Here is a 24356-nt window from a genome sequence, read left to right on the forward strand (position 1 = left end):
TCGAGAGCAGACTCATCTTTTTTTAAAATATATTTTTTATTAAATTTTTAAGAGAATTACATAAGATGAATAGAATAATAGAGTAATGAAAATTAATATCAGCCCTCCCCCCTCCCCTTAACCCTTCCCCCCTTAACATCCCTATCTAAAAAAAAGAAAGAAAAAAGAAAAAAAAAGAGAAAGAAAGAAAGAAAGAAGGAAAGATTGCCTGGATATCAGAAGATCCCCACATGCTCCATGGAGTTCAAAATAGCTTTAGTATATATCTATCTTTATTTTTTCCCCCAAATAGCTAATAATTTTATCTTCGAAGGACCTATATGTTTAATCCTATCTTTTGTAAATAAAGGTGCCAAATTTTCAAAAATATATCATATTCTTTTCTTAAATTATAAGTAATTTTTTCAAGTGGAATGCAGCTAAATATTTCATTATTCCAACAGTCCATAGTTAAGTATGAATCTGATTTCCAAGTAACTGCAATAGCTTTTTTGGCTACTGCCAATGCAATTTTTATAAATTTTTTCTGATATTTATTCAACTTAGGTTTCGGTATTATCCTTTCAATATTGCCTAATAAAAATAATATTGGGTTATGTGGAAGTTGTAGTCCAATAATTTGTTCCAGTAAAAGTCTTAAATTTATCCAAAAAGGTTGAATTTTTAAAACAAGACCAAGTAGAGTGTAAAAAAGTACCAATTTCTTGATTACATTGAAAACATTGGTCAGATAAATTTGGGTTTAATCTATTTATTTTTTGTGGTGTAATATATAATTGATGTAAAAAATTGTATTGTACTAATCTAAGTCAGACATTTATTGTATTTGTCATACTGTCAAGGCATAGTCTTGACCAACTTGTTTCATCAATTTTAATATTCAAATCAGTTTCCCATTTTTGTCTTGACTAATGAATTCCTTGTTTAATTGTCTGTTTTTGAATCAAATTATACATACAAGAAGTAAATTTTTTAATTTTTCCTTTTTGAATTAAAATTTCTATTTCATTAGGCTTTGGCATTAACATTGTTAGACCCAGTTTATCTCTTAAATAAGCCCTTAATTGAAAGTAACAGGTGTTACGAAAACCCCGTAACCAGGTAACTTACCAGCAAAGATGGATGGATCAGCTGAGTCGGATGCTACTATTTTCAAACGTTTTATTCAAAAAGGGGCACAAACGTATGGTTAATACAAAACATTCAGATCATATACATCGTCAAAACTCAATCTAAAACACAGGTGTAATAATAATCATTCAAAACACAAGCTCGATCGTCGTCTAGGGGTAATGTAGATTTTATATCGTTCGCTGGATATCTAAAAGTCTTTTAGATCACGGCAGTTTCACTTAGTTGCTGGCGGAAGTGTCGCGTTGGTGCACTTTTGTTAGAAAGACAGAGAACATGAAGCATTTACCCGACAGGTTTTCCAACCTGTAGGAGGTAGTCGGAAGTCTCGTTGGGGGAATGGACTCTCATCTGTGGCTTCCCCTGTAGCTAGGCCGTCTTCCGTGGTGAAGTCGCCAATCCCAGGCAAGGGAAGGACGCACACGAACCCCACCACCGGCTGTAGCTATTAAAACGCTGTCGCAGGATTTCTAGCGTTTCTCCTTCGTGTGTTTCCTTGGTGCATCTGGGTGCGTCTGAGGGTCCTCCCCTCAGACATTCCTTTATACTTCTTCACGGGATCGCAGGTGTCAATCAAGTTGCAGGTAATGCGATCTCTCTCTCAACCAGCCCACTTTGCCCGAGGGCTTTTCAGGTGGTCTCCATGAGACAATAGTCAAAGTCACCTTTATTCTGCTTCTTGAGAGAACGTGGTCTTCCGCACGTCTCTCTCTCTTGGGTCAGTTGACCCCCCTTAACTAGAGTTCTTGCGATTTTCATAAAGGAGGGGGCCAACGGCATAACACAGGAAAGAGTGTTTTTGATATTTTATATTTATTCTTTAGTTGATCAAACGACATCAATATACCTCCTTCAAAACAGTCACCTATATATCTAATCCCTTTTTGAAACCAGTTATATAAAAGTTGGTTATCCATTGTAAAAGGAATGAGTCTATTTTGAATTAGGGTTCTCTTTGCTAATAAAGATTTCTTTAACTCATCATCAACATTTATCTTATTCCATAAATCAATCAAATGTTTTAATATAAGAGATTCTTTCTTTTCCCGTATCCATTTTGATTCCCATTTATATATAAAATCTTCTGGTATATTTTCTCCTATCTTATCTAACTCTATTCTAATCCATGCCGGTTTATCTTCATCAAAAAAAGATGCAATAAATCTAAGTTGGTTTGCTTTATAATAATTCTTAAAATTTGGGAGTTGTAACCCTCCTAGGTCAAATTTACATGTCAATTTTTCCAACGATATTCTTGACATCTTACCTTTCCAAAGAAACTTCCTCACACATTTATTCAACTCTTGAAAAAACTTCTGCGGCAGTTGTATTGGTAATGTTTGGAATAAATATTGTAATCTGGGAAATATATTCATTTTTACAGCATTAACTCTACCTATTAATGTTATTGGTAACATCATCCATTTATCAAGATCCTCTTGAATTTTTTTCAATAATGGCAAATAATTTAATTTATATAAATTCTTTATATCATTATCGACTCTTATACCTAAATATTTTATACCATTTATCAGTCATCTTAATTGAGTTACTAATCGACATTGACTATAATCTCCTTTAGTAAGGGGTAAAATTTCACTTTTATCCCAGTTTACTTTATACCCTGATATTTTCCCATATTCTTACAATTTAAAAGATAGTTTATGCAACAAATGCAATGGGTTTGTTAGATAAATCAGAACATCATCAGCAAATAAATTAATCTTATATTCCTCCTGGTTAACTCTGAAGCCCATAATATCTGAATCGGTTCTAATTAATTCAGCTAATGGTTCTATCGCCAATACAGTTAGGGCAGGTAATAATGGACAGCCTTGTCTAGTTGACCTTGTTAATTGGAATGATGTTGAAATTTGACCATTTGTCACTACTTCAGCTTTGGGACTAGTATTTAAGGTTTTAATCCAGTTTATAAAAGATTTTCCTAACCCATATTTTTCCAGTACCTTAAATAAAAAGTCCCATTCCAATCTATCAAATGCTTTTTCTGCATCCAAAGCAACTGCCACACTCATTTCCTCCTTCTTTTGTGCCAAATGAATTATGCTAAGTGACCGAGTTACATTATCCGCCGATTGTCTATTTTTAATAAAGCCTGTTTGATCCATATGTATTAATTTTGGTAAATATTTAGATAATCTATTAGATAAAATTTTTGCTATTATTTTATAATCCGTATTCAACAAAGAGATAGGCCTATATGATGTTGGTTTTAAAGTATCTCAATCTTTTTTTGGCAATACTATTAAGATCACTGCCGAAAAAGATTGTGGAAGTTTATGTGTTCTTTCTGCTTGATATATTAACTCCATAAAGGGAGGGATTAATAAATCTTTAATTTTTTTATAAAATTCAGGCGGAAAGCCGTCTTCTCCTGGAGATTTATTACTCTGGAGTGATCCTAAAGCTTCTTCAACCTCTTTTAATGTAAAGGGCATATCTAATCCTTTCTGTTCTTCCGAATTCAATTTTGGAAGAGTTATTTGTGATAAAAAAATTTCTATCTCAGCAACCTCATTTTGTGATTCCAATTGATATAATTCAGAATAAAAATTTTTAAAGGTTTCATTAATTTCTAAAGGTTTATAAGTAATTTTATTTGCATTTGTTCTAATTGCATTTATTGTTTTGGAAGCCTGTTCTGTTTTCAACTGCCAAGCAAGAATCTTGTGTGATCTTTCAGCTAATTCATAATATCTCTGTTTAGTTCTCATAATTGCTTTTTCTGTTCGGTATGTCTGGAGCATATTATATTGTAACTTCTTATTGACAAGTTGTCTTTGTTTTTCTTCAGTCATATATCTTTGAGATTCTTTTTCTAATTTTGTAATCTCTTTTTCTAATTGATCTATTTCTACCATATATTCCTTCTTAATTTTAGAAGTAAAACATTATCTGCCCCCTCAAATATGCCTTCATCGCTTCCCATAATATAAATTTATCTTCAACTGAATGTGAGTTTGTATCCAAAAAAAAATTGGATCTGTTTTTCCATAAAATCACAAAAGTCTTGACGTTTTAATAAAATTGAATTAAATCTCCATCTGTAAATCAATTCCTCCTTATCCATCATTATCATTATCAAGGGGGAATGATCTGACAGTATTCTCGTTTTATATTCTACACTTTTCACTCTATCCTGAGTATTCATTGATAATAGGAAAAAATCAATCCTTGAATAAGTTTTATGTCTATTTGAATAAAATGAATAATCTCTTTCTCTTGGATTAATTCTTCTCCATATATCAATCAAATTTAAGTCTTTCATCAATGATAAACTTAGCTTTATTACTTTTGATTTTGTAACAGCCTTAGTTGACCTATCTAAAACTGGGTTTAAACAAAAGTTAAAATCTCCACCTATTAATATTTTATCATGTGCGTCAGCCAAATTCAAAAAAGCTTCTTGTATGAATTTTGCATCATTTTCATTTGGTGCATAAATATTCATGTCCATAATTCCGAAAAGATTTGACAATGTATAATCACATATCTCTCCGCAGAATCAATTAGTACATTTTATATTTTAATTGGTAAGGTTTTATTAACCAAAATTGCAACTCCCCTCGCCTTTGAATTAAATGAAGCTGCAATAACACTTCCAACCCAATCTCTCTTTAATTTCTGATGTTCTATCTCTGTTAAATGTGTTTCCTGCAAAAAAAGCTATATCTACTTTCATTTTCTTAATATATGTTAAAACTCTTTTTCTGTTCACCAGTCCATTAAGCCCATTAACATTAAAACTTAAAAAATTGAATAAATTAGTCATTTCATAATACCTTGGGGAATCTCTTTAAAATTCTCCATGTTGCTATGTGTCTCTCCCCCCCCCCTCCCCATCATCCAGGCAAAAAAAGAAAAACAGAAGAACGATAGATAGTAAAGAAAAAGATAACAAAATACCCCCTACTAATGTTGTGATCAGAAGCTCCTCCAGCTCCCCTGTAACAAACAAAAATATATAAGTGAAGAAAAAAAATAATATTTCTACTTCCAGTTAATATTCTTCAATTTTTTAAATCTTTCTCCCCTTCTATCATATACTTAAAGTATATTTGTATATTCTTCTACTCTTAAATATACATCAAATCTGATCCCTATCTCAGTCTTCATCTTTAATCCATTTCACTTCCATAATTCTTTACCACGTCTCGCAAATATTAGGAAATTATTGTACAAACTCCTCCGCTTTCTGATGATCAGTAAAAAATCTTCTTTCTTCATCATCCAAAAAGATTATCAGTGTTGCTGGGTAGCCCAGTATAAATTTATAACCCTTTTCCCATAAGATTTTTTTCATTGGGTTAAGTTCCTTCCTGCTCTTCAAAAGGTTGTAACTTATATCAGGATAGAAAAGAACACTTTTCTCTTCTATCAGCCATGGCCCATTTCTCTTTCTGGCACCTTGAGCAGCTGCCTTCAAGATCTTTTCTTTATCTTGATATCTTAAGCATTTTATCAAGATTGATCGTGGATTTTGATTTTGTTGGGGCTTTGGTCTTAAAGCTCTATGAGTCCTTTCGATTTCAATTAACTGACTTTCCTCTTCCATTTCCAAGATTTCCAGGATCCATTTTTGAAAGAATTTTATTGGATCTTCTCCCTCTATACCTTCTTTAAGACCAACAATCTTAATATTGTTTCGTCTGCTAAAATTTTCAAGCACATCTACTTTTTCCAACAACCGTTTTCTTTCTGATGTCTAGGCAAGGATATTATCTTCCATCTTGTCCACTCTTTCAGTGGTGTCTCCGGTTTTTTCTTCCAACTTTTTAACTTAATTATCCATTTTCTTTTGTTTTTCCACCACCTTATCAAGCGTAATCTTCATATTTTTAATGTCTGTTTTTATTACTTTTAATACTTTTAATTCATGCATTATTTGTATCAGGGCTTTTCTTATGTCTCCTGAAAATCTTCCACCTTTAATTTCTTCCTGTTCTTCTTCTCCTTCATCTATTTCCTCATCTGTGTTTTCCAGAGAGTCTGATTCTACTTCTGGTTCACTTTCACTTTCAGTTGCAGCTGGAACTTGTAGTTTTGTTTGCACCTGTTTGCACATACCCGTTTCTTCACGCATGTGCAGTTCCTGCTGTTTCTTCGTAGAGACCGTTGATGCTGCCGCAGTTTCCTGTTCTGCATCGTCGGAGGCGACATGTACTTCGCTGGGAAGAGATCCAACTTGAGTACGAGGTTCCATCATAATGGTCGGGCCTCTTCCTTTGCCAACTTGCGCTGTCTTCAACGTAGTAGTTCTCTTCTGTTTCTGTTTAGGAGACATATCTAAAGATAGTCCTGAGTTGTTTATAAGTAGTTTTTAGAAAGTATTTATTAACTCTTCTTCACTCAAACTTTATTTTACTAGTTTTTACGGGAGAGCTGGATTTCCACGTCACGATCCTACGTCATCACGTGATGTCCCCGAGAGCAGACTCATCTATGAGTTACTGGGCATGCTTGGAGATGAGAAGTCAAGGACCACGCCCTATCACTCGCAGGACGATCCCCAGCCTGAGAGGTTTAATTGGACCTTGCTAGACATGCTTGGGACACTGGAGATCAGCAAGAAGAGCAGGTGGAGTCAACATATTGGGCATCTGGTTCACAGTTACAACTCTACATGAAATGAAGCTACTGGGTACTCGCCATATTATTTGATGTTTGTGCATGAGGCGAAGTTGCCCATTGACCTTTGTTTTGGGACTGACGAGGGTGACTTACCCCTGAAGACTTATCTGATGTTTGTGTCTGATATGAGAAGGGAGCTGAAAAGTGCTCATGAATTAGCTTGGGTCGCGGCTGTCAGGCAGAATCAAGGAAATAAGAGGAGGTAAAATCAAAAAGTGGGGTTCTCCCAACTCCTGCTAGGAGACCAAGTCCTGATAAGGAATTTGGGGCTACCTGGAAAGCATAAGTTGGCTGACCGCTGGGCGGCCACACCCTATGTAGTGGAGAGTCAGATTTGAAAACTACCAGTTTTCCGGGTGAAACCAGAGGATGGGAATGGGCCTGTCAAGATTCTCCATCTGAACCACCTGCTGCCCCCGGGACAAGAGGTGCAGGTAGCCCCAGAGCCCAACTTGGAGCCTACACCTAGTAAGAGGACTCTGCGGAAATGTGGGGCAACTGCAGGGCCTTCAGCCAGAGAGGTTATGCCGACCCCCACCCCTGAGAGGGGTACTGATTCGTAGGATGAGGACCTGGATGTGTGCTATATGCTGCCTTTCGCTAACTCCCTATTGATTGAGGAAGAGACTCCTGGCCCTTCTCCCGCTGAGTCAGGTGAAATTGGGGGGGTGGGGGGGGAGGCTATCTGTGGATAGTCTGGGTTGCAACAGGACCCTGCTGGGGATGAAGTGGGGCTTGGCCATGGGTGAGATGGGTCCGAGGTGCAGGTGGGCATGAATGATAGGTCAGGGAGGCCTCACCAGGTAGACCAGAAGTATCCCCAGTAGCGTCTGAGCCCGAAGAGTTAGGTGAGGAGGTACGGAGGTCTCAAAGAATTAGGAGACCACCAGATAGTTGGCCTATGTAGTGTCTGGGGAACAGGGTGTGATCTCTACTGCTCTGGGGAGCTATGCCACTGCCTTTTGCATCTGGATTAGTCTTTGTGTTTTGCAGGAAGGGTTGGCAAATTACCTCAACGTCATGAGGACATGACTAAATTTGGTGGGGGGAGAGTGCAACACGCTGTAAGGTTTCACTGCTAATGTAATGGCTTATCTGTAATGTTCCACTGCTGAGGTAATGGTTTCCCTGTAGCAGTGATGTTTGGGTTATGACTAGAGATAACGGGACATGTTAGCCAATGAGCGGGATGTTGTTCTTTCTTGTGTGTCTGTGAGCCGGGAATTCATGGCCTTTTGCCAGGGAGAGATGAGGAGAGAAGACGCAAATGGAGAGAATTGGTAGACCACCAAAAGGAGTGGACTTGGAGCGAGGGTCCCAAGGTCAGCAACGATCGGAGGAGGCTGCTGGTGGACGAATGGCCTTATCAGTGAGCTCCAACATTGCGCATTACACCGTTTCATGAGAATGGGCCCTTGGTCTTATTTTTGTTTACTAACCCTATAGTCAAATTAAGAATTATAAAACTCAATCATTTAATTGCATATTGTGTACTGTTTGTTATTTCATGGTACTGATTTGTAACAGGGGAACACATCATGCAGCATCCACCCAGACAAGATTTCTCAAGTTTGGCCGGGCCAGGGGGCTATCATCCCCTATATTAAGATGCTAGCTGAAGCGAGAGTTACAATAGTATATATATTTTGATAATAAATGTACTTTGAATTTTGAAAAGAAGATTTGGAGGATATAATCATCGACAGCATCATAAGTGTATGTTGGTTTTGTTCACTTATAGTTAAAAAAATGCCACATTAATGAATTCCTCCATTGATAAATATTAGGAATGAATACACAGTTCATTGTACTGTAGAAGTATTGGTAGTGTTCTAATCTGTTCTGTCTTTTATTTAAGTACTGTACATCATTTGTTACTCCGGTTGTCTTTTTTTGTACCTTTTTAACTATTTCCATGAAATGTTGGCTAATTGGAGCAGCTGCTTAATTGGGCCAAAACCAACTGGCTCTGATATGGCCCAATTCACTGAAATCTGTTGAAATCTGTTAAAATACGAGATTTTATTTTGACTTAAGTTTATCTTTCCTCAGTTCTCCACGATCCTTTCGAATTAGAGATTGTATATAAGTGAAATGGTATAAATCTCTTATCTCACAGGCAGTCCAGGTAGTCCAGCTCAGTATGACTGCTCCTCATTGTGCTGTGTGTAATGTACTATTGCAGTCACAATCTTACCTCAGAACTATGATGCCTTAAAATAGAAGACTGCATATTTTAGCTAGATTAGTTCAGGATTAGTTTACTCACATTATCAATATGGTTTGATCAATATTCATTAAAAAGATCATTTCTTCAATAAGTTCAGCGGCCAGATTGTCAATGTCCTGTGCTGCATTGTTGTAATAAATATTTAGCAATTATTACCAATTGAGAGCCATCAGAGACTGTATTTATCCAATTAAGCTCATTGAAATTATTATGCTACTAACTGATTTGTGCAGTGTCAAGATGTGATTTCCTTAAAGCATTTTCCAAAGCAATATTTGGAACAGCAATCCCTTGAAAAAAAGACTTTATAAGATCAGTAATGTCTTAATGATTCAGTTTAGATTTATGTATCACACAAAGGTGAAATATTGTCTCAAAGCAGTTAATGAAGATAAAAAGATACAAAACTCAGATCTGGGAAAAATTTTAAAAAGCTACTAAGCAGCTCAAATGATTGAGTACTGGATCTTAATGAATAGTTAGATGTCCTCAGGCTGAAAGAAAAGTATACTAAAGTAAGGTATTGGAATTTTTAAAATGTCACAGCAAGTTACTCAGTCATTAAGAAGCTGAGTCAAAATTACAAAAGGCAGAATTCTACCCTGCTCACCCACAGATCATGCAAATCCCACGCTATTAAATATTCTGGCTTGGCCAGTTTCTTTGGTTCTTTACTGGAGTTGCCCATCAGTAATGTGACCAGATTTTAATGTTTGTCTCTTCAAAGGCTTTGAGAAGGTTATGATGAGGCAGTTATTTGATCCATTGGAGTCATGTGGTAAACGTACCTCCCAATTGTTTTGGTATTTTGACCCTGTCTGATGAAGAAATTTCAATGAAGGAGACCTGGAGTGGGTAGTGTTGAGGTTTACATGTACTATTTGCACTTGCTCTTCTTCCTGATTGAAGTTGCAGGTTTATTGATGCTTCAAGTTGTTGCAGTGTTACTTATTGAAAGCATACACTGCTGCCGAGGTACCGAAGAATATTTATCTTGGATAATGTTGAGCTTCCTGAGTATTGTCGGAATTGCATTCATTCAAGCAAGCAGAGCGTGTCGTGCTTAAAGTACGTGCTTTGAAAGTGGTGGAAGGACTTTGTAAATCAGAAAGTTAAATACTCAGCATTGCCCTGAGTCATCTCTGAAGTAGTTATATTTGCACGTTTGGTCACTTGAAGTTTCTGCTCAATGGTGTTCCTTAGAATAAAGATATAGACAGAATTTAGGAATAAAAATGCCGGTGATTATCTAAGTGCATTTTTTCTGCCACTGCAACACTCTGTTGTGATATATAGGCCAGACTAGACGAAGGTGGCATAATTTCCTTCTCTAAAGGGAACTAATGTGCCAGATTTTCACAACAATTCAGTTCTGTGATTACCATTACATTATCACATCGTGATCACGTTAACTTTTCACTCCAGATTTTAATTAATTGAATTCAATTTCACCACCTAATCTGGTGATACTTGCCACACTTCTGCCGGTAATTACCCTAGGCCTTTAGATTGCCAGGACAGCAGCATCACTATTATGCTACTTTATCCCGTGCAACGGCATAAAGAGCCATTGAAGAAGTCAACAGCTTAGACTGCTTTTATTCTGCAATAGAGTTATATTACATCACGTGGAAAAACTAAATGCAGGAAATTATTTATGTGGAACATTTTCGTTTAAAAGAAAACAGTTTTGTAACCAAATAAATGTCCTGCTGCTAATTTCAGAAAATGTTTATGACTAACAGCATTGGAAAAGCAAGACGTTTTTAATCTTTAAGTGGGAATTCAATCTGACTCCAATAATTTTACGAACAACCTGCCAATAAATTTTCTGTGCACCACATCACATCTCAGATCCATGCTCCTGATTGCACGTGACAGCTTGTTAAACCTTAAATGCCAATTACACACTTTCCTTGCTGAGTGTGGATTTTTCTCCAAATAATGATGAATCGAGGAATTAGTAATCGCTTGCCTCGAGTCCCGTTCCTTACTGAATTATAAACAGGCAGGTAAACTGGATGTCCATCCCTGATAACTGCATTAGCCGTCAAAAAGATTCTGCTTAACCTAATAAATCTGTCAACACATCTTTATACCTGGTAGCATAGCTACTCTGATCAGTTAGCCAAGAGCATGTGCTACTCCTCTACAAAGGGAACTGTTTCTCAACAACAAAAAAGTAATATTTTTGCAAGTTGTAAAAAGTATTCATTTTTCCTCATTTGTCCAAAATAAGATCATGTAGATTTTTAATGTATATGCATACATTTTTCATAAATTGTGGGGAAAAAAGATGTCATTTAATCATGGACACTTAATGTTCTTTCTGCCAGGCTAAACTCCTTTGAACTGGGTAATCAAAACTGCCTGTATAATATAAAACATCTTTTGAACATAGAAACTGTGTAAATTCTGGCTTAAACAGATACAAACAGTTCACTTTCACTAATCATCACTTGTTTGCAGCTAAACACAAATGTTGGGCTGCCTTCATGCAGAGTAGATAACACCGCAGACAGAGAAAGGGACTACTTTTTTGCCACTAGTGCTTTGATGCCTTTTTAAAAATACTTTCATCATTGAATATGAGTGATGCTAATCCCTTCAGGAGAATGGGTTAAACTGCCTTCTTGAACCATGTGGTAAAGTTACTTCCACAGTGTGTTAGGGAGGAAGTTCCGGGATTATGTAACAATTCATCCATTATCTCCACTGTATGATCTTTAAGGATTTTGGAGATTGTGTTCTTGTTTTGCCTGCTGCCGAAGTCTTGTAACTAGTTCCGCTGCTCTGATGCAAATGGGTTGCTGAGCAGCAGCAGTTGGATGTTTTAGGGTTTTAGGTAGTATATCCTGAAACCACTGTGTATGGAGTGGGGGTTGGGGAGGGGATGCGGAGGGGGTGCTGGATACATAATGGCTGCTTTGTTCTACACCATGTTGAGCTTCTCGAGGATCACTTGAGCTACAGTCATCCAGGCTCTTGGGAGTGTATTTCATTACGTTCTCAACTTGTGCAGTGCAGATGGGAGAAATGATTTAGGGAACCAATGAAGGTGAGGGCTAGACCCTAATAGATGAGTTCCAACACATGTAGAGAAGCCAATACTGAAGTAAGATATTGAAATTGTTCAAATTGTCACAGCAAGGTGGGGCGGAGCTACGATGGCACTTAACGGCGACTCCTTTGAGCTCATCTGTGGAAACAGCTTAATTTCTGCCTTCGATATCTCCTTTTTCCCTTTTCTGGGTGGACGGGGTTCTGTCGGAGACCCTGAAGTCTTTGGTTCTTCGCAGTGGTGGGACCCACTCCCAGGCGCTCATGACCGAAATCCGAAAGACGCGGCCTAGAAGACTTATGGGGTTCTGAGGCTTTGCAGCCCTGTGGATGAGCTGACTCTATGCTGCTGACTGAAGCATTGCGGGAGAAAATGGAACATCGGGGATAGCGGATCAGCTGTCAGGGGCTCTGTGCTCGGTGAATCAATCAATCAATCTCCCTCTCCCTCTCCCTCTCCCCCTCTCTCTCATTGGTGAGGGAGAGATTGTTGCTGATTCTCAAGTCAGAGAATTCTTGGGGGGGGGGGCGGGAAGCGGCGTAGCAGTCTTTATCTTCGCAAGTCAGCAAATTGTTTTGATAATGTCTCCCCTCTCCCTGAGTGACACCTCTCTCCCCCTTTATTAGGGAGAGAGAGAGAGAGCCTATGGTATGTCAAATTTGTTGGGTGAATAATTATTTTTTGTTGTACTGCAGATCATTGTCATTCTTGGGGGCTTTGCTCTTGCTTGTTTGGTGGGTGGAGGGTGCTGAATCTATTGGCTGAATTAAGTGTGGTGGGGAGGGTTGTTGCTATGCTGCTGCTTGTGCATAGGGAGGGGGGAGTGGAGGGGCTTTGGGGTTCTAACGTTTTTACTGTCACTCATTCTTTGAGGCACTCTTCTGTTATCGTGGATGTCTGCGAAGAGCAAGAATTTTAGGATTTATATTGTATACATTTCTCTGATATTAAATAGAACTATTGAAACTATTGAACAAAGTATCAAAAATATAAAATCTATTGAGCTCATTGGCAGATCATGCGAAATCCACTCCATTGTACCATACCTCAAACATTCTGATTTAATCGTTTAGTTTCATTCTTTGCAGGAGTTAAACAACACTGACTTGCACTGGATTTAACACCGAGCCCCCAAGGGCCTAATGAAGGTGTAGTGAGATGCCATTTTGAACTATTAGAGATATGTGGTGGTAAGCAATGTTGTTCGGTGGGAAATTTCATGATTTTGACCTAATGATAAAGGCAACGTTGAATTCCCAACCTCTTCGAAAGTTCTTATGGATATAAGAACATGGTGTATGAAATACAAAAGCCCATTTGATTATTGGGGAGGAACTTCTGTCAATCTTCCTATTTCTGGCCTTGTGAATGATTCATTAAAGGTTAACTTGAGTCAGTGGTAAGAAAGGCAAATGCATTGGTAGCGTTCATTTTGAGAGGATTAGAATATAAGAGCAATGACGTAAGCTGAGGCTTTATGAGGCATTGGTCAGACTGGATTTGGAGTATTGGGAGCCGCTTTGGGTGGCTTATCTGAAAGAATGTGCTGGCATTGGAGAAGGTCCAGAGGAGCTTCACAAGAATGATCCTGGGAATGAAAGGTTTAATGTGTTAGGAAGAATTGCTGGCTCTGGGCCTGTACTCAATGGAGTTTAGAAGAGTGTGGGGGATCTCATTGAAACCTATCAAATATTGAAAGGCCTAGGAGAGGCAGTCTCCTCTCAGTGGAGAGCATGGAACGAGAGGGCATAGCCTCAGAATACAATGACATCCCATCAGAACAGAGATGGGGAGGAATTTGTTCAGCCAGAGGGTGGTGAATCTGTGGAATTCATTGCCACAAATGGTTAGGGAGGCCCAGTTATTGGATTCTGGTTAATTGGGGCAGATCAGGACCAGTACATTTTGACCTCATTTTGAACACAAACACATGGAACTGAATCTATTTAAAAACAGTTTGCTTAAATCATGGTGGTCTGTCTAACAAGAGTGCATGACTGATGCTAGTTAGAAACTGTTTGGCAACTATGTCCTGCCACAATTAAGCATCACAATGTACAAAATAAGCAAAGGGAATCCAGGCGATTTTCTTGATTAGGTTTTTGTTCTTTAAGGGTTGCCCCAAATATGTGGCTGCATATTTGACAATGGCCCAATTAACTGGAATCAACTGTATTTAAAGCAAAGCTTTATATGTTCTTGATTAGTAAGAGCATCAAATGTTATGGGGAGAAGGCAGGAGAATGGGGTTGAGAGTGATAGTAAATGTCGTGATGGAATGGCAGAGCAGACTTGATGGGCTGAGTGGTCCATTTCTGCTCCTGTCTCTTATGGTCTTATGTTCTGCCTTGACAGTCAGTTTCTCGAACTTGCGGTAATAAGTCCCCTCCATTCCTTCCCTTCTTTTCTAATCCCACTGGCCACTATCACTCTGTCTCTTTCACCTCCTCCATCACCGTCTGCCAATCAACTACATTTTGCTCCTACCAGTTCCCATCCACAACTCCTTCCCTGTATTCCACGTCCACCATCCTCTCCAATCAAATTTCATCTCTTTTAGCCCTTTTGTCATTTCAACCTATCACCTCCCAGCTTCTTAAATCATCCCCACTTCACCTGGATTCACCCACCAGTTCTTGTTCTGCCCCTCCCCCCTACCCTTTCGTACTGGCTGTCTCCCTTGTTCCTTCCAGTCTTGATGAAGCTTCTTGACTAATTGTCATCCCTTCATTTCCTTCTGTCAGTGTGTTGCTGTGTTTTGAATTAGCTTAGTCTCCACAGCCCACCCCTGGAGTGGAGAATTCTAAAGTCTTATCACCCTCTGCATTAAAATATTTCTCCATTACCTGCTGGCCTACACCTTATTTCTGAGATTGGGACCTGTGATTTCTGACTCCTCAGTCAGGGCAAACATCCTCTCTCTCATCCAGCCTTTCAGCCCCTGAACAAATTTTGAAAGTCTCAAAGTGACTCTGTCATTCTGATATCTAGAGATTACTCTTTCAGTCTGCTCAATTTTTAACATCTTTAGAACAAGTTTAGTGAATCTTTGCTATATTCCCTCCATGACAAGAACGTGTTTTAGATAAGGAGTCCAGAGCTATGCACAGCATTCTAGAGGAAGTCTCGTCAAGGCCTTGTACAAAGGCAGGAAGACTCCTTTACTCAAAATTATAGGAATTTACACCGAATTATAGGAAAGATGTCAACAAAATAGAGAGAGTACAGAGAAGATTTACTAGAATGTTACCTGGGTTTCAGCACCTAAGTTACAGAGAAAGGTTGAACAAGTTAGGTCTTTATTCTTTGGAGTGTAGAAGGTTGAGGGGGGACTTGATAGAGGTATTTAAAATTATGAGGGGGGATAGATAGAGTTGACGTGGATAGGCTTTTTCCATTGAGAGTAGGGGAGATTCAAACAAGAGGACATGAGTTGAGAGTTAGGGGACAAAAGTTCAGGGGTAACACGAGGGAGAATTTCTTTGCTCAGAGAGTGGTAGCTGTGTGGAATGAGCTTCCAGTAGAAGTGGCAAAGGCAGGCTCGATATTGTCATTTAAAGTAAAATTGGATAGGTATATGGACAGGAAAGGAATGGAGGGTTATGGGCTGAGTGCAGGTCGGTGGGACTAGGTGAGAGTAAGCATTCAGCATGGACTAGAAGGGCCGAGATGGCCTGTTTCCGTGCTGTAATTGTTATATTGTTATATGGTTAGAATATTTAATTATAAAGACCAATTTACCAGTTGCCTTCCTAAACACTTGGTACATTTACATTGCCAGTTTCAGTGACCTGAATACAGCTCAGAATGGACATCAAAATTTCTTCACACTTCTCGTTATGTTCTGTTTCTCACTCACCCAATTTAGTCACATCCTCTCAAAACCTCTTCGCGCTCTCTTTCTCACCTACAATCCCACCTACCTTTATGTTATCAGCAAGTTTAAGAATATGGTATTTTGTGTTCTTAGTTATGGATGGAGGTGATACAGTTCCTCATCATCAAGGCCCATTTTCTAGATCTGAAAAGCCACCTCACAGATTTCAGTGAAGAAATTCCAACACCAACTCTAATGCATCAGCTCAGCTTTTGACGGCTAGTTGACCCATCTATAGCCACTTCAGCATGAGTCAAAATTCCTTCATGCCCAGGCCAAATTCTCCAGCACTGGGGCCCCAGTTACATGCAGTAGCTACATTTGACAGCATCTGCTGTTTGCATTATGGAAATTAAACTCCCTGAAGCTGATAAATCAAAATGTAAAAAATTCCACTGGCAAATTACTTTCTTTAAGGATAAGTGGTAAATTTAATGAATGATGAATACAATACCTTTTTTTTTGCTAGACTGATGTTTTAAAAGCAGCAAAAAATATGGAAATTAATATAATTTACACTTCAACATGATTTTTGAATTGATCTCAAAGCCCTGATTCATAATATTTAATTAATGGAGAGATTATGAGGTTGAGAATATTTGATGATAATTACTGCTCTTTCAAAAAGTCAATATTGGTTTAGGTGCCCATTCTATAATGTTTCCTCAACACATGATTAATGAAGCTGGTTTTATATTATTGTCATATATGGTTATTATAATCATAATTATAAAAACTTCACTTTAGCAATGTCTACATCACATCAGTCATGAATGTAGTTTGATATCATAATATACCTCATTCAAATATTCCTGGTAGATATTAGTGATTGAAGTCACTGGAGAGACACTGAAGCTGGTGATAAAGAAATCTTTATTCATCACAGAAAGCAGGCATTCTCGTGGAGACACTCTCCATAAAGGCTCACAAATTCAAAAGTACATCACATGTTTATACCCTTAAGATCAAAGGTATCAGCTGGTGATCCAATACTTCAATAGTTACAATGACATCATTCACTTAAATATTTTGGGTTGAAAATGCTTCTTTTGAATTACATATCTACAGAGGGAGACACCTCTGAATGTTCATACACCTTTGTCACAAATAAATTCACACAAATACTCTTAAAAGCTTCTGAGGGCAGAGAGCCCGATGCCCAAAATTAATGTTGTCAGGGCTGTCTCTGAGTATACTTTTATCCAAAGTACACAAAATACTAATCATTGCCTATACCTGTGACCATATTTGATATGCTAAGTGACAGGCTGTATCACTGTCTGGTATGGGTGGGGAGGGGTGGAGGCTACAGAAAGTTGTTAAATTAGTCAGCTTCATCTTGGGTACTAGCCTCCTTAGTATCCAATACACCTTCAAGGAGCGGTGCCTCAGAAAGGCGGTGTCCGTTAGTAAGGACCCCCATCACCCAGGCCATGCTCTCTATTCATTGTTACCATTGGGAAGGAGGTACAGAAGCCTGCGATTCAGGAACAGCTTCTTCCCCTCTGCCATCGGATTCCTAAACAGACATTGAAACCATGAACACCACCTCATTATTTTGTATTATTTCTGCTTTAGCACTATTTTTAATATAACTATTGAATGTACATATATATACTTACTGTAATTGACATACTTTTTTCTATATTTATCTTGTATTGCATTGTACTGCTGTCACTAAGTTAACTAATTTCATGACACACGCCGGTGATAATAAACCTGATGATTCTGATTCTGACATGAGTCTGGTCTGCCAGTTTGAACTCAAGTCCCAATAGTGCGAAGAACTTAGTCCATGTTGCCTGGTTTGATGTAGGCCAACTAACACAACCCAATTGTCTTAGTGTTTGCCATGCATATGCATGTATCTCATGGTCACCATTTTGCAAACCATATCTCTTAGTTTGTGGGCTAGCCTGCTTATTTGCAAACGTGTGCTTTGAACTTCAATTTACTACTTGTAATTTACAATAAGAACTGAACTCTGGCTCTTGCTTGAAATTCATATTTGCTAGATTCACATAACTCTAGAATACTCCCTAACAGTTAGCACTGAAAATTGCTTAAGTTTATTCATGTGTCAGTTGCTTTGTTTGAACTCATTAACCCCCTGGAATCATTCAAATGGAGGGCATCACTGAGCCAAATTTGGCACCCAGGATAATGAATGACTGGTGTGAAGCCAAGAGATATGAATATGGCTCAACTAGTTTGCCAGACTAATTTCAAGGTTGATTTTCTTTATTAGTAGAAAGCTCTGTACTACTTAGGTCAATCTCCATTAATATTCATATGTACTAATTTATGTTGATAAACAAGAGTTCATATGAGATGTGGAATGAAGACTGGGGAAGTAAAACAATTCCTCAAATAGACAGCAACACCAGAACTTCATCGCCATTTGACATTGGTTAAAATGGTGTTCAGTTACAGCCAGGGAAACAGGATATCTAGAATGCAAGTAGATGGTAGCTAATGAGCTATCACCTGAAACGATCAGATTTTAAGTTTATGAAATAATAGGTTCTACAAACTTGATGAGGAAAAATGCAAAATAATAATTGATGAGAATTCTTGTGGGATAAATTTAAGTTACATTAAAAAGAGGAAATAAAGAGAGGGGAACGATGAGTAGGTTGTGTGTGTGGAGAAAAAAAGCGGTATATAAAGTTAAAAATTTTTAAATCTACCTCAAGTATTCAACATCAGAAGGAATGGAATACTGTAAATACTATACTTGTCATTATTGTTCATTTTCAGAAAGATTATTGTGTTGTGTGCTGTTATATTCCCATTCTAAACATGTACAGTGGGCTTTGTAGATAACGTATACAGAAATGTAACACTTTTAAGATTTTCAATGCATTGTTACAGCAGGTAATTAGAAGTTAACGAAGGGGCAGCTCAACTCAAGCTGCAGATTTTACCTATTGCCTATTAACTTCACAATTGCTTCTGGTTTCTTGTGGTAACATTGATGCAAAATTTCTATTAATTGCTTTCTGAAAGGAACTCGATTCTCTTTAGGAATACATATACAGGTGTCCCCTCTGTTACAAAGGCAGAGCATTCCTATTAAACCTTAAGCCGAAATGGTGTAAAGTGAAGAACCATTAATTTATATGGGAAAAATTTTCGTAAAAGCAAAAATCCTCTTTGTAATGCGAAAGCAGGTTACTAATGTAGGTCTTTTGTAAAAGCGGATTGGCGTAAAGTGAACATTCGTAAAGCGGGGGGCACCTGTATTGTACAATAGTTATTTTATATTAATTATGTATGTAGGTCTCTTTTGAGCAGTAATTGAATCAGAATCAGGTTTACTATCACTGGCATATGTTGTGAAATTTGTTATTTTGTGTCAGCAGTGCATTGCAATACAAAATGCAGAAAAGTCAATGTGTCCATGTGAGAAAATATCTTATTCTCCAACCAAAATTATCCCACTGCAACAATATAATTCTGTTTTATATTGTTATAAACCAATTAATATTTCCTTATTTCCTTAACCAATTAATTTTTCCTTATGATCTTTTGTGTACTATGTTGTTCATTTAATGTCAACTATGTTATATTAATTGCGATTTGATGCTATACATCAGTAACTCCCTAGGAACTTGTTTAAGGATGTCTAATTGTATCTACCTATCAACCCTTACAGCTGAAGAAAGAGGGTTCACATCCCATCCGCCCACACAGGACACAAACCCTGGATCTGAAAAGAGTGTGTGTTAGTCTTATTGCCAGCCAGTTCTTCACAGTTCCAATAACAGTACAGATGCTTCCAAACACATTGTACATAATTGTAAAGGAAGTGCAAGGGGGTAAAATTGGAGATGTGATGCAGACTGAACTTCAGTGAGTGTTTGTGAACTACCTATAACTTAATTACAGTTTGAATTATTGAAAAGATATAGAGAGGCCACCTGTTGTTTGCCAAGCATGAGGAGTTTTCAGAAAGAGACAAAATCATAGTTAATGCAAATCAAAAGAAAAGGCCATATACTGTATGCTTTTAACTAGCAGACTTTCAGGAGGCAGTTTCCCAACATATTCCTAGTAGAGAATAATGATATATTTATGTAACACTCTCTACGTAAAGCTTTCTGTATTTTAGAACATGTGTGAGAACGAACTACCTAGAATTATTAGGACTTTGTGTCTTCAATTAAAATTTGATTTTTTGAGATTTCTTTTGGGTGTTTTAAATGGTTTGTCAATTTGACTTTAATTTTATATATTTAGTTCAATTGGAGGCAGCTTTTTTTTCTTTTAATTCTGAAAGAATTTTTAAGGCTAATTAAACCCAGCAGCATGAGGTACAGATCTGGGGCCGCACCTCATAGTCCTAGTATAAACTTCTCATTACTGACATGAATTAGACTGAAAACTAACTTCAGGCAACACTGGCAGAACTGAAGCCTAATGAATTGAGGATATTAGGTGATATTTCACAGGTGCAACCTGTTCTGCTGATTATATGTGTCCCAAAAGAAAAACAGTATCTACAAGGATAACATTATAGAATATTTTAAGTTCTGAAAAATTCAATTTCAGGAACACCTGGAGGAATTCAATAGAATGATGAGATCTCCCATCTGCTAAACAATTATTTCCCAAAATGTATTGAATCCTCCATATATAAGGAATAAATAAACTTCTGTACCTTTTGGGGATTTTTATTATCTCTAGTCCATGAACCTAGGAGATGTTTTTGTTAAGTTGGGACATAAAAGTGTTGTGAAAACCATCTCTGCACACTCTTGTATTTTAGATTTTATGGCTTTGTAGTAATAGATTTTTTTTGAAATCCCAAGGGAACTATATAAATGAATTAAGAACAGATCAGGTTATTGTTTCCATCTGGCAGCATGATCCAAGTAAGCAAGGAGTGTTTAGCAGTGTGTATTTGGTGATGTAGAGCTTTGCCTGAGTATCAACATCTCAAATAGAAACAGAAAGTTTTGAGAGTACTTAGCAGATCAGGTAACATCTAAGAAACATGAACTTTTGTTAGAGGAGTTTTATGTTGCAGAATATGGTGGTGACAAGAATAGAAGGGAAAGGCTGTGATGACCAGGTGAAGTTCAAGTGTGTTGCCACCACCAGATCTCTATGGACCACTTTCAGCATCTCAGTGCTGTGGTCCGTACTTGTATGTCTTCCATTATTAACAATATCTACTCACCTTCTCACATCACATACCCATGCAAATGCAAGAGATACCATACTTTTCCTTTGATCTTCTCCTTTTTCTTGTCCAGGTGAAGCAATGATTCACTTCTATTTCCATCCATTTAGTTCATTGCATATGATGCTCATGATATAGTCTTCCCCACAGGGGAGTAAACCAAACAGAGAACTTACTTAGTGATTTTTATACATGACCTGGATGAAGAAGTCAAAGCGTGGGTTAGTATGTTTGCTGATGACACAAAGGTTGGGTGTGTTGTGGATAGTGTGGAGGGCTGTCAGAGGTTACAGTGGAACATTGATAAGATGCAGAACTGGGCTGAGAAGTGGCAGATGGAGTTCAACCCAAATAAATGTGAAGTGGTTCATTTTCGTAGGTCAAATTTGAGGACAGAATACAATATTAATGGTAAGACTCGTGGCAGTGTGGAGGATCTGACAGATCTTGGGGTCTGTGTCCACAGGACACTCAAAGCTACTGTGAAGGTTGACAGTGTTGTTAAGAAGGCATATGGTGTGTTGGCATTCATCAACAGTGGGACTGAGTTCAAGAGCCACGAGGTAATGTTACAGCTATATAAGAACTTGATCAGACCTCATTTGGAGTATGGGGTTCAGTTCTGGTTACCTCACTGCAGGAAGGATGTGGATACTATAGAGAGAGTGCAGAGGAGATTTACAAGGGTGTTGCCTGGTTTGGAGGGTGTAACTTATGAGGATAGGTTGAGTGATCTTTGCCTTTTCTCCTTGGAGTGACGGAGGATGAGAGGTGCCCTGATAGAGGTGTATAAGATGATGAGAGGCATTGATCGTGTGGATAGCCAGAGGCTTTTTCCCAGGGCTGAACTGACTAACACGAGGGGGCAAATTTTTAAGGTGCTTGGAAATAGGTCCCAAGGAGATGTCTGGGGTAAGTTTTTCACACGGAGAGTGGTGGGTACGTGGAATGCACTGCCAGCGGTGGTGGTGGAAGCGGATACAATAGGGTCTTTTAAGTGCCTCTTAGATAGGTATATGGAGCTTAGAGAAATAGAGGGCTATGCGCCAGGGAAATTCTAGACAGTTTCTAGAGTAAGTTACATGGTCAGCAGGACATTGTGGGCCAAAGGGCCTGTACTGTGCTGTAGAGTTTTATGTTCTATAGAGGACTCAGTAGTCAGAGGAACAGACAGGAGATTCTGTGGATGTGGGCACCCAGATGGTATGTTGCCTCCCAGATGCCAGGGTCAGGGACATCTCAGATCACATCCACAACATTTTAGAGAGGGAGAGAGAGCAGCCAGATGCCTTGGTATATATCCGTACCGATGACATAGGAAGGAAAAGAAATTAGGTCCTCAAGAGAGTATTTAGAGAGCTTGGCAGAAAGCTGAGAAGCAAGGTCACCAGGATTGTAATTTCTATATTGCTACCTGTACCACATGCTAGTGAGGGCAGAAACAGGATGATTTGGCAGATTAATGCGTGGCTGAGAAGCTGGCTTCAGGTTCTCAAATCATTAGGATCTCTTCTGGGGGAGGTATGACCTGTTCAAAAGTAACGGGTTGCACATGAACCCGGGGGGACCCGAACTAATTTGGCAGGGGGATGGGAACTGGAGTGAAGGGACACAGGATAGGGCAGATGGTAGAAAAAAGCATAGATAACGTGCAGTCAGACTGTCAGGAAAGGCAGGCATGTGATAGAATGTAATTGCAGCCTGCAGGTGAGTATCAGTGCATTGGAGATGCAAATCAAAAAGGGTGCAAATGCAGCAAAGTGTTGCATCTCAATGCGCAGAGTATAAGAAATAAGGTGGATGATCTTGTTGCACTATTACAGGTGGTCAGGTATGATGTTGTGGCCATCACTGCATCGTGGCTGAAGGATGGTTGTAGTAGGGAGCTGAACATCCAAGATTACATATCCTATCAGAGGGATAGGAAGGTAAGCAGAGAGGGTGGCGTGGCTCTGCTGGTAAAGAATGGCACCAAATCAGTAGAAAGATGTGACATAGGACTGGAAGATATTGAATACTTGTGGCGGAGTTACTAAACTGCTAGGGTAAAAGGACTCTACTGGCAGTTATATATAGGCCTCCCCACAGTAGCTGGGATGTGGACCACAGATTACAACGGGAATTAGAAAAGATGTGCTAAAAAGGCATACTGGGTGATCAACTATACTGGCTTGGGTGTTATGCAATGATCCGGAGGTAATTAGGGAGCTGAAGGTAAAAGAACACTTGGAAGGCAGTGATCACGATATGACTGGGTTCAACTTGAAATGTGATAGGGAGAAAGTAAAGTCTGACATAGCAGTATTTCGGTGGAGTAAAGGAAATTACAGTGGTATGAGAGACAAGTTGGCCAAAGTAAATTGGAAGGAGGTGCTGGCAGGGTTGACAACAGAGGAGCAAAGGTGTGAGTTTCTGAGAAAAATGAGGAAGGTGCAGGATAGATGTATTTAAAAAAACAAAGAAATTCTCAATCGGGAAAATAGTACAACCATGGCTGACAAGGGAAGTCAAAGCTAATGTAAAAGCAAAACAGAAAGCATACAACAAAACAAAAATTTGCAGGAAGATAGAGGATTGGGAAGTTTTTAAAAACCTACAGAGAGCAATTAGAAGAATCATTAGATGGGAAAAGATGAAATATGAAAGCAAGCTAGCAAATAACATCAAAGTGGACAATAAAAGGTTTTTCAAGTATGTAAAAAATAAAAGAGCGATGAGAGTGGATATATGACCATTAAAAAATGAGGCCAAAAATGTAATAACATGGGACAAGGAGATGGCAGATGAACAAAATAACTATTTTACTTCAGTCTTCACTGTGGAATACTCTAGCCGTGTGCCAGATGTTGAAGGGTGTGAGGGAAGAGAAGTGAGTGCAGTTGCTATTACAAGGAAAAGGTACTCAATAACCTGAAAGACCTAGAGGTACATGGGTCACCCAGACCAGATGAACTGCTTCCTAGGGTTCTGAAAGTGGTGGCAGTAGAGATTGTGGAGGCATTAGGAACGATCTTCCAGAAATCATTGGACTCTGGCATGGTGCCAGTTAGCCTGACCTCAGTGGTTGGGAAGATGCTGGAGCCAAATGTTAAAGGTGAGCTTACAGGGTACTTGGTGACACAGGGCAAGATATGACAAAGTCAGCATAGTTTCCTTAAGGGAAAATCTTGCCTGATGAACCTATTGTAATTCTTTGAGGAGATTACAAGTAGGATAG

General features: G+C 38.4%; 1 protein-coding gene across 4 annotated transcripts in view; it reads left to right on the forward strand.

Annotated features, from left to right (window-relative positions):
* Positions 1-24356, forward strand: part of hao2 (hydroxyacid oxidase 2 (long chain)) — a 94068-nt gene that overhangs the window by 15788 nt on the left and 53924 nt on the right. For 2 of the 4 annotated variants that reach the window (XR_012098903.1, XM_073045405.1), the window contains exon 2: positions 6521-6730. The exons of the other annotated variants lie outside the window; for them this stretch is intronic. Coding sequence is in view for 1 of the 2 variants with exons in the window: in XM_073045405.1 (XP_072901506.1) it covers positions 6609-6730 (122 nt within the window). In the remaining variant the exon portion in view is untranslated. The remainder of the gene's footprint in view (positions 1-6520; positions 6731-24356) is intronic. 4 annotated transcript variants of the gene reach the window in all.

The sequence above is a fragment of the Hemitrygon akajei genome, chromosome 5 (genome assembly GCF_048418815.1).
Source record: "Hemitrygon akajei chromosome 5, sHemAka1.3, whole genome shotgun sequence".
Taxonomy (NCBI): domain Eukaryota; kingdom Metazoa; phylum Chordata; class Chondrichthyes; order Myliobatiformes; family Dasyatidae; genus Hemitrygon; species Hemitrygon akajei.